At 41.7% G+C, this 16,911-nt stretch overlaps 1 protein-coding gene across 5 annotated transcripts in view; it reads right to left on the bottom strand.

Moving 5' to 3' along the window:
• The window catches only part of dennd5a (DENN/MADD domain containing 5A), a 32,992-nt gene that overhangs the window by 1,503 nt on the left and 14,578 nt on the right, over positions 1-16,911 (bottom strand). For 2 of the 5 annotated variants that reach the window (XM_044029924.1, XM_044029925.1), the window contains 19 exons: positions 12,792-12,979; positions 11,885-12,196; positions 10,685-10,900; positions 10,364-10,598; positions 9,745-9,834; positions 8,806-8,956; positions 7,764-7,857; positions 6,876-7,007; positions 6,640-6,792; positions 6,437-6,524; positions 6,259-6,346; positions 4,661-4,789; positions 4,100-4,221; positions 3,877-4,022; positions 2,717-2,835; positions 2,444-2,625; positions 1,892-1,974; positions 1,135-1,258; positions 646-814 (listed from right to left, as the gene is read on the bottom strand). In XM_044029924.1, coding sequence (XP_043885859.1) covers positions 646-814; positions 1,135-1,258; positions 1,892-1,974; positions 2,444-2,625; positions 2,717-2,835; positions 3,877-4,022; positions 4,100-4,221; positions 4,661-4,789; positions 6,259-6,346; positions 6,437-6,524; positions 6,640-6,792; positions 6,876-7,007; positions 7,764-7,857; positions 8,806-8,956; positions 9,745-9,834; positions 10,364-10,598; positions 10,685-10,900; positions 11,885-12,196; positions 12,792-12,979 — 2,821 coding nt within the window. Of the gene's footprint in view, positions 1-645; positions 815-1,134; positions 1,259-1,891; positions 1,975-2,443; positions 2,626-2,716; positions 2,836-3,876; positions 4,023-4,099; positions 4,222-4,660; positions 4,790-6,258; positions 6,347-6,436; positions 6,525-6,639; positions 6,793-6,875; positions 7,008-7,461; positions 7,567-7,763; positions 7,858-8,805; positions 8,957-9,744; positions 9,835-10,363; positions 10,599-10,684; positions 10,901-11,884; positions 12,197-12,791; positions 12,980-16,911 lie in introns of all 5 variants that reach the window. The other 3 variants (XM_044029926.1, XM_044029927.1, XM_044029928.1) reach the window with 2 other exon arrangements.

Genomic DNA, 16,911 nt, shown 5'->3' with positions numbered 1-16,911 from the left:
ATCTGTGACTAAACTATCTTTAAATGCAAGGAGCGTCTCTGTCATCGTATATCTGTTTAATGGTTTGCTACAGGCTTCAAACTTGGCAGGTGACTTACTAAGAACGACAGTGTGTGCGGTACCGACTTTGATGTTGTTTGGATAAGAAGTGATCGACAGAGCCGCTTCCACTCCACAAAAACATGCATATACTGAACATGTACTGCACTAGTTACACGTCGAAATTTTGTGCATGTTAACAGTAAAAATTATTTATTCAAATTTATTTAAGACATTTATTTAAGATATAAAAATCAGAATGCATATAAACATCTATAAAGTTGGCTCTTTCATCAATACTGACAAAAAAGCTGCATTTCCAGCAAGCACAACAGTGCAGACAGCTGCTTTAGCTGTGTAACTCATGTGACATTATACCAGTGTGGCACAGCATAACAAATTAATTAAATGAAGGAGAAGGCAAAAACTGCATGTATCCAACTGTACCACTGGGTGGAAATGGAGCTAAAGACTAAGAACTAAAAGGCTTCACTACAAGTTTCACTAAATCCGCTCTGAAGGCCAAACTTACTTACTCATCCTCACTGGTTACCACATCTAAATACTGTAGGGGTTTTAGGTTAACAGTGAGTGCCGCTGGCCTACCTTGCGCCCAGACAGACGAGCACCTGGAACTTCCCGTCCTTGCCGATGTTCCTGGGCGTGATGTTGATGGCGCGCATGAAGCGGCAGAAGTGGCGCACTCGGGTTTGCCAGTTTTCATCCGGGGTCGCCTCCCGCTGCTCGGCGCTCTCAAAGTATACTTGTGCCTTTTCTGTTGAAGTGCAGTATAATTAACACACACATCAGTCTACAGTTCACTGTCAACAAATGCTGACCTAAAATATTCTGCTTCAAACAGATATGTGAGGCTTTTAGTGGATTTGGTTTTAGGCGCTAAAACTAAATAACCACGTTTCTTTTCTTTTCTTTGGGAGCATGTTTTTATGAACATTTTACAGATCAATCCCGAACAAAAATAACCCTCTCCACTATGTGAATTAATGATGAATAAACAGCGTTTGGAACACACTGATGCCGAGAAGTCCTCACTTAAAGCACTTGTGTAGAAGTTACAGTATATTGAGTCTTTACCCAAGAAGTCCCAAATGAAGACGTTTTTAAAGAGTCGCGGTGACTTGAAGCCGTGCTGGAAAACTTGCTCCAGAGCCCAGACGAGGCCGTACTCCCCGCAGAGGAGAAGCGTCAGACTGCCTCTCTGTGTGTGAGAAAACAACAAGAAAATGCATCAAGTTTGAGGAAACAAACGTTCTCTTCCTTCCAAATGAGAATAGAATACAAGCTAAATTCTTAATTAACTACAAAGTTCATTCTAAAATAATAATGTGAGAGGCATGTGCACAGGCCTTCATGGGTGTATGAAATGACTGACAGTAAATTAATACAGAGACTATACGTATACAAACACAACAGAATAAAGGATTTTGGGAAGTATTTTTATATGTAGCAGCTATTGTTCTGTCAGTTCTATAAAGAGTTCAAAAGCTAAGGGAATTTCCCTGGGAAAAAAAACCCCTCAAAATACACAATGAATGAAACTTGACACCTGAGGTCACAGTTAGTTTTACACTGTACCTAAAAACTCTAACAATTAACAGTCTAACAATTATGCCCATATACAATTAATTAGTGCTTCTAGAACAGGAAAACATGATATAAAAAGTATAAAGCTAAAAAAAGAAGAATTATCCTTAACAATGGGATCAAAGCAGTGAGCTGATTGTGACTGAGGGGCTCGAGGACCACCAGAGCAGAAAGCTGCTTTTCTTTATATGTAATGAATAATAGAGCGACATGTCGGGGCCCGCGTGGGTCTGCCTCCGTCTCTCACCTCCTTCTCCGGTTTATGGAAGTGCTTCACAATTCCATTGATGGCCTCTCCCACTCCCTCCTGGATCTGACCGGTGTTCAACTCTGGGGGAGGGGGAAAAAAAAGACAAACAAAAACAACGCTGTGGGACAATTCGAGCAAAAATACTATTCAGGTGATTTCCACTGGTCATGCACAATTCATGCACTTAATTAAGACCTGTCCATACTTTATGCACACGTTCTGCTCATCCACAGTCTAACTAAAATAAGGAAGCACATTGGTCTACCATTCCATGAACTATGCGTAATTTATCCACCATTAGATTCCAAATTATTGTCCTACGATTTTTGGGCCCACAGTAATTGTTTGGTCCTGGAATTTTAATGATTTCTTTGTTATATGGCACAAAGAAAGCAGAAAATTTAAGAAGCTGAATAATCTGAAAAATTGCTTTATTTCTTTAAAAAAAAACACCCATTCATCAATTACAACAACAATGAATTAACTAATCGATTAATCGAGTAATTGTTTCAGCTCTACTCAGATGTCTATGTCAGTGGAGGGACTTACTTGGTTTGCTGTTTGGCGAGATGGTAACAAACCTCCTCATCATCCCGGGTGACTGCTGCATCGGGGGCGTGCGGCACATCCTCTCGTCGTTCTCCGTGCTGGGAGTCATCAGCTCCCCCACGAGGATCCTCTCCAGGCTGCCGTCGTCCACACCCTTCCCCAACCAGCGGCCGCATGGAAACCTGTCAGGAAAACACAGGCACGTCATCAAATTCAAACAGTCTGATTTCAAACTGTATCAGGTCTGTTTTTTTTATCACAGATTATGCTTACTTGTACGTGTGGCCTGTGATTTCGTTGCGGACGATGACGCATTCGACGAGCCACTTTGCATAGAGCCCCGTGTTGTCATGGCCCATCTGTACTGTGGTGAGTTTGCCCAGGTTTTGGCACTGAAAGAAAGAGAGAGAGGAACGTTACTATCAAACTCTCAAACTAACATCACAATGTATCACTACTTTCTCTTATTTCAAAGGTTTTGTTCACTGTGAACAATCAGTGTGTAAAAATGTGTCAAAATATCTCATGGTCATTCATTTCAGTGAGTTACTAATGATTATAAACACTAAAGATCATTTGGATATTCATATACAAATGGTTATAAAGAATAGAGTAAATAAAATGCTGGTTACATGGAAATGGAAGGAAGAGAGTAGCAGGGTGGACGGGTGGACGGGGGGGGGGAGAGAGAGAGAGGGTGCTTTACTGTGTTGGTAAATTTAAAAATACTCAGACAAATTTCTACTGTTAAAAGTCAACAGCTGAAATACAAAAGACATAAGTGAACAAATTCTAACTAGGGCTGAATGATTTTGAATAAATTCGCGATATTACAGGGTTTCAAATGATTTGTGCACACAATAATTCATCTAAAATTATATTTTGACACACATTTTGCCTTGAACAGATATTTCCCCAGTACGCCGTATTCCGATGAATTGTTCAGCCCTAATCCTAACATAAGCTGCATAAACTTATAGACACGGTTAAAAACACACACACAAAACTATAGGCAGGCATGTTTGATTTCCAATTATTATTCCACCTTCGCCACTAATGTCTGCATTAGATTAGAAAATGTCCCCGTGGGTTATTTCAAGAATGAGAATAGGATATTGTGGCTGCCAAAATGGACTGAAATATGGAAATGCAGTCTTTTTGAGACCTTTTGAAGCAAAAACTGTACAAATAATCTGAGCTTCCGAGTTGAAGCTCTGAAGGATTGTACAGAACTTTTATGGTATTTTGCTTTCAGGCAATTGAGGCAAAATCAGCAATGTCTGGGAAAACACGCAACGTCAGCCTTTGTGCAACGTCAGAGACTTATCACCTACAGAGATGAACAGCACCGTGGTGGCAACACTGCAGGAGGAAGCCCCTGTTTACACGGCACGATGAAGACGCGGGGCGTCTGATTTCAATTAACAACCAACCTCAAAAGTAATCTCCTGAGTATTTCGGGGAACCTGCAGCACTCCGGTCTCTGCCAGCTCACCGGAGACACAAACCCACGGGTTGGCGGTGAACATGGAGCCACCCAGCTTCTTACTGGGAACAACCACCACATGGTAGGGGATCACTGGTGCAGAGAAAAGAGAGACGTGTCATATAAAAAACCCACACAATTTGGTTAATGGTGAGTTGTTTGGCACTCACTGATGGTTGTAAAGACATTAGTGAAGCAGAAGTAGTCCACGGCATTGAAGGACAGCAGGTGGTAAAGAAACTGCTCCTTCTCGTCATCGCAGCGGAGGAAGGCGTAGCGCTTGTACAGTTTTCTAAAATGAAAAAAAATAGTAAATTGCATTAATGTGTACATGCACAAAGTTCAATTATTTCCACTATTTAAAAAAACCCATCTATTTCCTCAATGTAGTATGAAAAAGGGTCGAAATTTGGGGCCAAATGGATGATAAAGTGGAACAACTGCCAAGGTTAAGGTCACAACGGCAGACAGACCCTCTGACCCAGTTCAACACTCACTTATTAATTATGAAGCAGGCTGTGAATTATTGATTTGACAGTGGGCTGCACAATGACGTGTTGCAATTTTAAAAGAGTTAATGTATAATGAATACATAGATCACAAGTCATCTGAAGTTCACACTAGAGAAGACATTTGCCACAAGCACAGAAAAGGGAGGAGTTTGAGTAGAGTTAGACAGTAGAGGTGTGAAGTGTGACTGAGAGCAGGAGACAGGTTGTTGTTTGGCTCACTTTGTCAGCTCGTGATCTGAAAGCAGCTGCTTCAGGTGCCTGGAGAGCAGCTTCTTCTCCATCGAGAGGCGAACCCAGGCTCTGGCCTTGCCCACGTCTGTCTTGATCTCACTCATGTTCTGAATGTGTCTGAAATCAGAATGATGATACAGAAATGATTAAAAATGCACATTTCTTCAATTAAAAGTGCTCATTAAACTCTGATGATCAAGTTTTCACCATGTTGTTTCCATGATGTTATAAACTTAAGGTACAACTGGGATATACTTGTTTATCATGAACAGTGACTCTCTCCACTCCAGCATCATTCAGCCTGAATCACATATGTTTGTTTCAGTGTCTCGCAGACTCCCTGAGTGTGTGAGTCAGTCCCACGCCATCGCTCTAAGCCACCGTCATCATGCCTCCGGTGTCCAGACGCATTCCCTTCCACTCCACCTGTGCCACAAGCCCGTCTGCTAAGAGCTTCTCCTCCTCCTTCCAACCCCCTTCCCGTCTCCACTCTCAACACTCACAGCGCGTAACCTACTTTCCTCTGCTCCTTATTTCCATGGCAACAGAGGAAAACACCTAGCACGCGAACATCTACTGTAACTCTCGAACCTAGAAAACACTTGGTATCGGACATATGAGATCATGTCTAAAAAAAGGAAACTATTATCTATAATTAAAACAGTGTAATTCAGGGGCTGCTTCTCTTTACAGTCATTGCATTAGATCTGTGCATGAATGTGGAGGAGGGCGCGTTTGTCTGTCTAGCAGCAGCAGAGTAGCGCTGAGTGTTTGTGTCCCAAATTGACCCCCTCCTCTCTTCTCAGTCAGACTGGCGGGGGTTTAGTAAGTAGGCCGTAAGTAACGCAATGTCGCACAGATTCACGGCACCACATTCACGCAACACAAGCCTCGACTTCTCATCTCAAGCTGGGCATGGTTGAGAGCATGACAACAGTGTGACTCAGACATTCTGAGAGTCTAGCATAGAACAACCACATTCAGCACTTGAGGAGAATCTCTGTGGCTGTTACCCTTTATGTCTGAAAACATCTGAAGCTTCATGCTGCCACCTCTTCTCCCTTTCGACTCATTTCCATGCAAAACATGCAAAACTGTTCCTCAAAAATGTGTGTTTGAATGTCTATGTACATGTATTTAAATTGTATTGTATTGCATGTGATAGATACAATACAATACTTATACAATGCATCAGTATTAGTTATTGTCCCGGACTCAAACAATTATTTGACGAATAAAAAATTAAATCAGAGACAGGGTTCATGGCTCAAACCTGAATACAAATCTAATTCCATTTTGTCTCAGGGAGAATTTATATTTGATGTTAGTTGAGGAATCACATTGTCAAGAATAAAACCTAACTTTTTAAATTGAGACTGTGAGAATGAATTGATCTATGTATATACTTAGATCACTGTATATATCACTGCAGTTTTACAGTCTACCACAGGAGGGCAGTCTTGGTCTACCTCACTCAGATTTTGGTTTTTGGTAAGAGCTATGACTACATTTAATGTTAGTACGAAACATAATTTGTTTTAAATTAAAAACAGATTATGATCTAAACGGTCCACAGTCGCCCTCACCTCATGTCGTGGATCAGGGAGACTTTAAGAGGCGGCATGGCTAATCCTCCGCCATCAGATTTACGTCTCTCAGTGTCATGAATAAAACCTGGAGTTAAAAAAATAAAAAAAGGTTTAATGTAGAACACTCATTAGCCAGTTACTTTTGTTTATAAAGTGAAGAGTTTCGAGCCTTTACCTGGAGGTCCCAGACTACCCGGCGTTGCATTATTCTTCTCTTTGCTCTCCTGATAATGCAGCAGGTGAGACCACAAGGCAGATTTACCCTGCAAGACAAAACATAATTATTCCTCTAAACAAACTTTGCCCTTGAGCTGCCTGGAAGATCGATGCAGTGTGTGGACACTGCAGGGATTTGTTATGTCTCTTTTTTCCCCTGACCTGTTTGACCTGCAGCCCATGGCTCCAGATCCTCTCCAGCAGGTCACAGAGGCTCGCGATCAGAGTGTTCTCCTCCACACCGGTGATGCTCACTTCTCCGTGACCAAGCTCCACGGCCTCCCGACCCATCTTCTCCACCAGCATGCGCTTGGTCTGGAGGTTAATGAACAGATGTAAATTTAAGATTCAGCTAAATGACAAACGTGGCACAGAAAATATCATCCACAAGGTCAGACCTTGTTCCTGCACTCCTTCAGCAATCCTTCCACAAATTTCCAGTTAGTCTGAGCGATGACAGACGGTGACAGGTTGGACAGTTTGGGTTGTCTGATGGTCGTGCCCAGGTTTCTGGCTTCCTGGATGTACTTCTACGAAAAAAAGGCAAAGAGGCTGCAGTCAGTTACTGACAAATAAAAGCAATCATCAGGAGACAGGAGAGCTCACAGGTTACTACAACAGAGTAATAACTATAATTGTAATAATAAGACTTTCAAACTAATTTCCCATGTGAGGAGTGAAACTCATGAAAATGAAATTGAAATAGCTTTTTTTGGGGGGAAAGGTATTAAATCAGCCAATATGACTCCCAAAGCTATACAGCATTCATTCAGGAGTCCTTATAAATGTTTGAAAACTAATTTCTCGAGAAAATCAATAAAATATATGCTTCCATTGTCCTTGGTTTCACCTCTCATAACCCAATTACATTCCTCAGAACACACATGGATTATCAGATAAAGCTCAGCTGGGGAAGCACAGGGAGGTGAAGACAACATGGGCGGACACTAGCACATGTGGTCTGCTGTCGATAGCAACACATACCACGTCCACAGTCACCGACTTTAGACAAGGCTTGAAGGACTGTGAGAGCCAGTAGTAGTCAAGAAACAGCAGGAGCTGCAGCTCTGGTAACAAACACTCAACATGCTGAGAGTGCGCGGGCGTGAGTGCAAGGCGGCGGAGAAACACAAGAAAGAAACCGAGAGTGTGAGGAGAGGCGGTAAGAAGAACAAAGTCAAATCAAAGCCCAAACATGCAACAGACACATGCAAAACGAAGTGTGTGCAGTCAATGTGTTTGAACATGAGCCGAGATGAAGTCAAACACCTGCAGGAAAGGCTCACCTCTCTCTGGTCATTGTCTAAATAAAGGTGCTCGGCGTGCTGCTTCTGTCGGTCCCTCCTCCTCCACTGGGCAGGAGCACTTCTCTTAGTCCATCTGTGATACGAAACAACACATTCCTCATTACACTGGAGTCATGGAAGGTTTATTTCAAATAAAAACTAGAGAACGCAGTCGTCTTCCAAGGTTACTCAGTAGCTCTCAGTTTCCCTGTCCCTCCTTTCATCTCACAAGGTTACCAAATGTTTAAAAACCTGGATGCTAATCTGAATCACCATCAGAATGTCATGATTTTCTCCATGAGGCATAATTTAGGGATTAGGCAAATTGGACACTAAATCAGGGCCCTCACATATATAGCCCATGGGCCCCCCCATGGGCCCCCCAGTAGATGTCCCTACACTTATTTTAAAATTATAAAGAAAAGTGGTCTAAACTGACCAACATTGGACAACAACAATACATTAGGTGATATTTTAATCAAATTTAATCATATAAAAGCTTATCTACTGTTGACTACATGTTATTTTGATTTAATGTTTGGATTCTACTTTTATTTGTCTGTTTTTTGTTGTTTACAGGTTAATTTTGCATCATAAATATGTTTTGTTGTTGTGAACTATATATATATATATCTACAGTATATATATAGATATATATATTTATAAAACAAACACTATTAGTTATACATTTCATTTCTAATCACTAAACAGTTCATTTTTCCAGAGCTGTTGGACTTCTTTCGATCGACCAGCCCCCTCCTGACCAGCCTAGAAGTTCACCGTCTGCACTGTCTTGTTGAGTTCGAGGCCCCTGCTCTAAATGGACCGCAGGTGTGAGAGTGGGTGGTTTTTAGTCTATGTATGCGGCCCTGTGATGGACTGGCGAACTTTCCAGGGTGTGACCCACCGATCGCACCTGTCAGCTGAGCTTGCCACAGCTTCCCCCCCACGAACCTCATGTGGAGGATAAAGTGGTAGAAGATGGATGACATAACCGACGTGGTGGAAGTAATAAACTGGGAAAATAAAGTGAAATAGTCACTTGTTGCTGGTGGGCCCAGTGGAGAGCACATCAGACTGCAGCCGTGGGAAGAAGCCTTGCTCGTAGCGTCCCTGACCGATCTTCATATCCAGCAGGTGCGGGTGGAGGGCAGTGTGGTCGATCTTTGACACCCTCATCTCGATGGCTTTTTCTGTCAAAAGTGAGATTAGAGGATAAAGCAACTGCTGCGCCAACTTATCATTGAAGGGAAAAACTTTAAGGACGATGGTCAGGGAGCTAAATTTGTGTTAGAGAATCTTTATCATTCACAACATAAACATTCTTGCATTCATATATTAATAAAAGATATACAATAGAACTATCATGATGAAAAAACATTAATTTATCATCTGAGATTGTGAGGTGATTGTGTCAAGAAATCTTTTGTCTCCTTCAGTAACTGACTGACTAGAGAAAAGGAACAAATATAGAGAAAGAAAACGTTCTTATTTTTCTCCCCAAACACCCACAGATCCACAGGAAGTGAGAGAATAAAGGCCCAAAGTAGAAGAAACCAGTGCAGAGTCATCCATGAATGCAGCTTCAGTTCGTTGTTCTGATGCCTAATTACAACACACCCACACATGGATGAGTTTAGAGAAACACAACAGACCTTGAGTGATCACATATTGTCATGTAAATAAAAAAAACCCCCTGAAAAATTCAGTCTGAAGCTGCAAGTCACAGATTCAAAGATCATTCCCTGAAATGAATGAATCGTCACCAAATCACCAGCATGCTGCGAGTTGTCAAAGCGGAACAGTACAGATCAGTATGCAATGCATAAAGGGTCTCAGAGAGGAATCCTCCTTTTACAGTAAAAATGAATGTTTCCGAATAAGATAGAACGTTTAAAAACGACCAGTCCTCTCTGAGTGAACCCAGCGTTATGCACCGCACACGTGTTCGGAGAGCAGAGGACACGAGAGCGAATATTACGAAGGTGAGTCGTGTCGTTCGTGAGCCCAATGGTATGAGGTCCAGGAGCGACAAAATCAGTCTTTTCAAATCGCTTTTTTAGCAGTTTGTCTGGAAACAAGATAGCAGTTATGAGTCAGTTCAGTAAAAAGATCGAATCTCCAAGAAAATAGCTTTACAAACTCAACTTAAACTTAAAAACTCAAGGAAGTCATGGAACAACATATGCACATAAGCTGTGCAAAGTCTGATGCTGCTGAAGTGAAGCAGAGTAAAATGACAGAGGTTTTAGTAAAGAGATGCCTAGACGTTCTCTAGTTTGACACAGTTTGGCACCATTAAACCCATTTAATCTTATTTACATGTCACTATTGGTCTAAAAAAAGCAGCGTCTACAGTTACGCAGGGAAATAACTCTGGCTGACATTGGCCAGGGGAAGAAGAGGTTAAACGGCTCAATTTCTTACTGTCACTACCGGATGGTATTCATTTCCACACTAAAAACCTGTGGCTTTGTTCGTGCAAAGCGGAATCTGAGGTAAGCTGATACATTTGAACAGAGTATTTGTTTATTTGTAAGCAGTCCGGTCATTTTTTTACTGTTGTGTGTTTTCAGGGTTAGGCACAGAGGAGCACTTACCTGCTTCTTCAATGTTTGTGCATTTTTGGTACATTGAGGTGCGAAGTGTGGGCGTGCGGACGTTCAGCATGCGTATCTTATCCACGCGGGAGTCGAACACCCTCAGCGTGTGCTCCTTGTCCTCATCGTCATGACAGAGGATCTTGCTGTCGATGAAGGAGGCAAACATCTGCGTCTCCAGGAATCGAGACAGGAAGGGCAGGTAGGGCTCAGGCTGGTCCGACAGGAAGGAGGCCTACGCACGCACACACGCAGCAAACATAAGGCCAGGAATTATGGAGAAAATGAACTTTAATTACACTATAAACAAGATTTCCTTACCTTGTCAAAGTTCTGCATCTGGTCTCGATTAGTGAACCAGGACTCTTTGTCGTGGCTCGGCTGGATGACAAACACCTCGTAGTCTGCGAACATCTGGGTGAAGCGGTTGGCGAAGACCTCGCGTACTTGGATGTTGATCTGGTGCATCTTCAGCTCCTCCTCGTCACAATGACCCCGCATGTCCTTATTGCTGCTGGCGTCCTCTCTCACTTCCAGCTGAGGCGCACGAGCGTTCATTAAAGCACAAACACAAAAAAACAAACAACAGACAAACGGGATTATTAATGTGTGGAAAAAAGACAGGGAGAAGAGGAGTGTTATGTCTCGTGTTATCTTATCTGACACACTGCTGCTGCTGCTGCTTCATCATCAGCATCAGCAGCAGCAGCAGCAGCAGCGGGGTTATGGGAAAGGACGTCAAGGACATGTGTTTTGATTTATGACCAGAAACACAAGCTGTTTTTTTAGCATGTCACAGCTAGAGAGACACAAAGAAAACAATAATAATAATAATAATAACAACAACACCTATATAATATATAATATTCATAATTAATTAGTGTATGACCTAATTAGTCAATACAATGAGTACATACACCCAAGTAATCTATCAGTCAACAGAGTGAGTGTTTGATCACTGATCACAAAAAGCAAATGACATTGTTGCAGATGCCAATTACATCTGTAACATCTGTCAGTGTTTATATAGGATTTCTGTGAGTGGCTGTGAAATATCATCAGGCAAATACAGTTGATTTTTTAAATCAATTGAGCCTTTTGTATAAACAACAAAGCATTATCATGGCTAAGTTAAAGACAGTTGATTGTTATAGTGAAAAATGTATTTATTGAAAAAGAATTTCTCCATTTTTCTATCTGTGCTGCCAAGGAAGGGCCACTGTGTGAAAGAAGGGCCCCTTCTTTTGTTTTCTTTAGCTTATGTTGATATACTGATCGGTCAAATACATTTGGCTCTCTCATCCAGCTCACATTTTCTTTTAGGCACAACCATTCTTAATTGTAGAGGATTCAAATGCTTCGATATTAAACTGGCTTAAACATTTGAATTGTGGTTTTGTATTTTCATTTTTCAATCATTTTTAGCATCTGTGGTCTCTTTTGTCGTAGTCAAGCCTGAAGGCAAAACTTGGAACATAATATCTGCCCATTTTAAAAATATGCACTTCCATAATTCCTCACCTTGTCCAGGCTCACACCCGTCCTCTTAACCAGAGCCTGCAGTCTGGCTATAGTTTCGTTTTCTCTCAGCAGGTACGAGTTCAGCGGTGACGCCAGGTTGCCGTTGCGGTTGTCCGAGACCATATCGACAGATCGGAAGCCCCACCTTTTGGCCTGGCCGTCACTGGAGGGGACATTTCCCTCGGGAGACACACTGAAGGACATGAGCACCTCGGAGATCTCCTGGATGAACTCCAGCTTGTTGGGAAATTGGGGCAACTCCTCCGGCAGCTCGATGAAGTGATTATCAATGTCCACAAAACACAAGTTAGCCTGGAGAAAAACGAGGTGCAAAATATTAAATATTAATGAATACAATATAAAGGGAAAAAACAGCCATAACACTGACATTATCACTGTTACTACCAACAAAACTAAACAATACTAACAATGATTCTACAAATGTATATTTTCTGGAAGCTTTAACCCTTTAACACCAAGCGTATTGCAGACAACACATTTGCATGACTGTAATTAAAGCCGGAGAATCAACGTCTTTGTCACCAGAGAGAGGAGAGAGTTGGAAAGATTGTTGGCCTGTTTTTGGACATTGAGATAAAGACTGAAACAAATGTTGTTTGTAAATATATGTTATACTGTTCACATTTCAAATTTAACACACAAAATCTGGTGTCCGTGTACCACTACAATGTTTTTTTCATTCTAAGTTGTTAATACACTATTTTAACATGCAGTAAACTGTAAATAACTGCCAGATATTAAAAGTTATTCTGGAAAAATGGGCAAAAGCACTTAATCACAGGACATTTTCTGGCCCTTTTATGGTTAAAATAAGAAAAAAATACATATGTATAAGTATGATAATGTTAGGGCAGAATCTAATTATTGAACTGATGAGTGTTCGTACCTCCTGTGGCAGCTCCAGCTTGGTGCGGTCGTCCTGTCCGTTCGAATGGAGGCCCATGAGATACGGCACAGGAGCGTCCAGGAAGTGGAGGAGGGAGGCGGGCAGGATGGGAACGTACACATGCTGCCACTGGAAGGGGAACATTAAGGCCGTGATGCTTTCTGCCACCGTCATCAGCCTCTGGTAATCTGATTCACATATACAAAAACAATGAAGGGTGGCGAGTTAAAAAGCTGTACAGTGCAGATTTCTGAGCTCATTTCCTGTATAATGATCTTGGAGGCCTAATATATAACAGGCACTAATAGTAGATGCAAGTTCAGTAAACAAGTGCTATTCCACGTGACATTTTTGTTAATATTAGTAAACTTTCAAGGGTAAAGCCACACTAACGCCCAGAGTGTAAAAGATATGCTGCTATATTTCACCAGATCAAACATTTCAGCTCCTCTGTTATCAAAAGTCTGAAATACACAAACAACCTCACTTTGCATCATAGTCAGTCCTGCTAAGGTTTGCAACAGCGAGATGTAACCACACAAGTTCATCTAAAGTATTAGTATGAAACTTTTAGCAGCAGCCATTCAGGGCAGGGCATCTTTTGATTTAACTCAGATGATATAAATTATCTCCGTCTGTCTGTTTGTCTGTCTGCTAGGAAGAACAATATGACTGAAAGTTGAAACCACAGAAAGTGACGCCCCAGTTTTGAAAAGCGCAGGTTTAACCCAGTGGAAACAAGGTTGACTAACAAGCGACAAAAGAAGACACCCAGCCCTCATCTTTGTTGTTCTGCGTTCTGTGAAATAGAGGAGTGGAGTTCAATCATTAAAGGAATTAACTGTAATGACAGTGACACACAAAGTGTCCAAATGTAGGGAGTGGACCACATGAGCACCTGCAGGCCAGACACATGGGTGACAAATGGTGACATGGGCCGTCCCATATCAGAGATTTTCACATGCAGTCATGCTTTGAATCCTCGGTCATCTATTAATTATCATAGCAGATCATCCACTGAGCACGGGTTGATCTGGTATTGTGCATAATAAGCTAGATGAACTGGTAGGAGCCGTTTGCCGTGTGATACAAATGTTCCAAATAATACTGTGAACGCACACCAGGACATTGTGACGTTAATAAAATTCCACATTTTTCAGAGTCGTCTTCTCTGCCTCAACGTGTGAGAACAGTTTGGTCACTTTATGGCTACACCCATACGACGATGGTTTCATCTGCAAACAGAACATCAAGATAAAAATGATCGACGAGCGTTTCTGTGTCTGCATCCACACTGTAAACCTAAAATTATTTATCCTGTGAATATTCAGGTACAGTGAGCTCTCTGTCATATTCACAGTTGTTTGCTTAGAAAACAAACACGATGGAAAGTAAGCGCATGGACTTCTGTCATTAGACTGACAGCAGGCATTCTCAGCTGCTCGTCTAGCTGTGGCCAATAGGAGCTAATCAGGAAGTGGATGTGGGTATTTGCATCATAACTTCCAAACTAGTACGATTATATCAATACGACTTCATTTTGGTTTAAAAACAGAGAATTATAATATGCAGCTGCAGGCTCCATTCAAATGTGAAAACTCTGAAACTATGCAAACAACTTCCTGTTAACACCACAACATGCATGCCCAATGAACCTGAGTGGTTACATGATATATGTAGGCATTCAAGTATGAAATTCAAAAAGTGAGTTGTGTGGACAGCAGGTGAATCTGGAGCAGAATTGAGGCCTTTTAAATGAAAAAAATGATGTAGCCTGAGGCTCAAACATCTCATGTGTGAAGGACGTCCTCTCTGTGACATCTGACCTTTGAGGAGAAACACAGTTAGAGTCAGCTCAGTTGCTCCAGTGGCCACCATGAGATTCCTTCTCCATGACTTCACGCAGCAACACTCCTTCGCGGCGCGTTCACTTCATATTCACACTTAAGTCAACTGGTGTACACGCAAATATGTGTCCAGTCCTCCTCATCTGCATTCCTGCTTAATCCTACCGACACCTCGTGTACACTCAGCTGCAGTGGCTCTGCTCCTCCTGTTATGGTGCCAAAATAAATACCATTCCTTCATTTGGTCATGTGCTGCTCCATGAGAAGAGACTCTCACCCCAGCCCAGGGCCCCGCCCCACTCACCCGCTGGCTCTCAGCAGACTTCCTCTCCCAGAGAATACTAACATCACTCGTCTGTTCTTAAACTAGGTCAACAAAACAAGAAACTACTTCAACTAAAGTCTGCTGCTTTTATATAGACATACACACACACGCAAACTGTCTCATGCCATGTACATAAAAACTGTCCAACGCTGCAAACTGGTTGCTGCATCGACTTTAAGCGATGCATTAAGTTTAGAAGTAGAGTGCAACCATACACAGGAGAGGAGGCTAAAAATACACAAAATGCAAAGAAGTGAAACTACCATAGACCTTACATCTCAGCACTATTCTCACTTGAAAACATGTGATAAGCTGATGTCTAAGCCACCTTAGTTCCTTACTTTGCATTAATGGAGGCCACATCCTGGTTTTGAGCAATTTAGAATGGAAACGTTGACAAAATGACTTTAATTATTGATCAATCTGATAATTATGTCATCAATTCTCAGTGATAATTGCCCATGTTCTTCACTTTTCTTAATTTTCAGGGGGCAAAACTCGTATTTCATCACATAAAATGTTTATGTGTGGTGTACGTCTGCTCGTATGAAAGAGCAGCAGCACATGGAGTGGAGAAGCTGAAACCAGAGAACGTTCATCTGAAATAAAGTAAATGAAAATCATCAGTAGTTGATCAAAAGAGTTTGCAGAAGTGTTCCAGCTCTTGACTAAACTTTATAAATGAGTTAACTGATTTTAGACCCTAAAGAAAATGATGTGCTTAAGAATTTGTAAAAGGTTAATGACTAAGATAAAAGGGTATAGCGTGTTTATGTGAGGCTGATAGTAGAGCTTGATTTAGTTACAGGCAGCAATTCACACTTTACTAACATTTTAAACTTCATTTCAGCTAAAGTCTGCATGTGTGTAACATCCAGATTGATTCTAAACACCCCCTCTCCTTCTACTCTATTCAGTCATATGACAGAAATCATAAAGACAGAAAAGCGGCCGTGAAATAATAGCAACAAATACAGGCTTAATTGTCACATGTCACTGTGGTTGACACATGAGTGACACATTATGGGCTTCCTGTTTGTGAAGGAAGGAAGGCAGCATTTCAAAATCTTTTTGGTGGCTTTGCAAATTAGATTTTGTCCTGGTCTGTTTCCTTCTGTTTAAAAAATACATTAATAAACCAGTTTAATGTAAGCACACAGCACACAGTCGGCTCCTTATTTGCAGAACTTCCCTCTCCACAGTGCGTTTGAGTGGCTTTTCCTAACAATCCCCTCGTTTCTTCTCAGTGGAGGTTTGCCAGGACTTCACTCCACACAGCATCCTTCACACGTTCTGCAGTGATGAGCCTCATGGGGGAGGCGAAAGGCATGATGTCACTTCCAACCAATAATAATCATCCTGCATCACTGCCATCCTCGCTGTCCCTGGGTTGCCCAGCAACACCACCGCTTTCCCCCTTGAGAGCTGCTCCCCCCCTCAGCCCCTGGCGTTTTGTAAACCATTTGCTGTTGTAATTGATCCAATCACCGCAGCAGACCCTTAAATTATTTTTTATGCCCTCGCACACACAGTCACACAAAAAGGAGAGTAAGGACTGAATATTTACTGAACACTTGCTTCTAATGAATAATGTCTCCTCTAGACTATGTAATTATCTTGTGTGAATCTCTCTTTCGCAAACCATAACCTCTTTCACCCTATTATGGGGGTTATTTTCTATCTTAATAAAAAGAGCATATTATATTGATTTGAGAGCATTATTTATTTATTTCATGATCAGATTTTGTGATATTGTCTCTCAAAACTCTGCTCTCGCACTCAAGTTTGCGCTGCTCGTCCGAGAGCAGAGATCCACGAGCACAAGTTTCCTGAGCACGAGAAGAAGAGCTCGAGCGAAAGGAAATCTAAGCGAGCAGCAATATAACCGAGTGTGAGCACACTGTTTGTCCATGAGCAGAGCAAATTTGAGTGTGAGTGCATCGTTCCG

This window comes from Solea senegalensis, linkage group LG7, assembly GCF_019176455.1.
Source record: "Solea senegalensis isolate Sse05_10M linkage group LG7, IFAPA_SoseM_1, whole genome shotgun sequence".
Lineage (NCBI taxonomy): Eukaryota > Metazoa > Chordata > Actinopteri > Pleuronectiformes > Soleidae > Solea > Solea senegalensis.
Note: the sequence above shows the minus strand (reverse complement) of the source record. Positions and strands in the feature narration are given on the sequence as shown.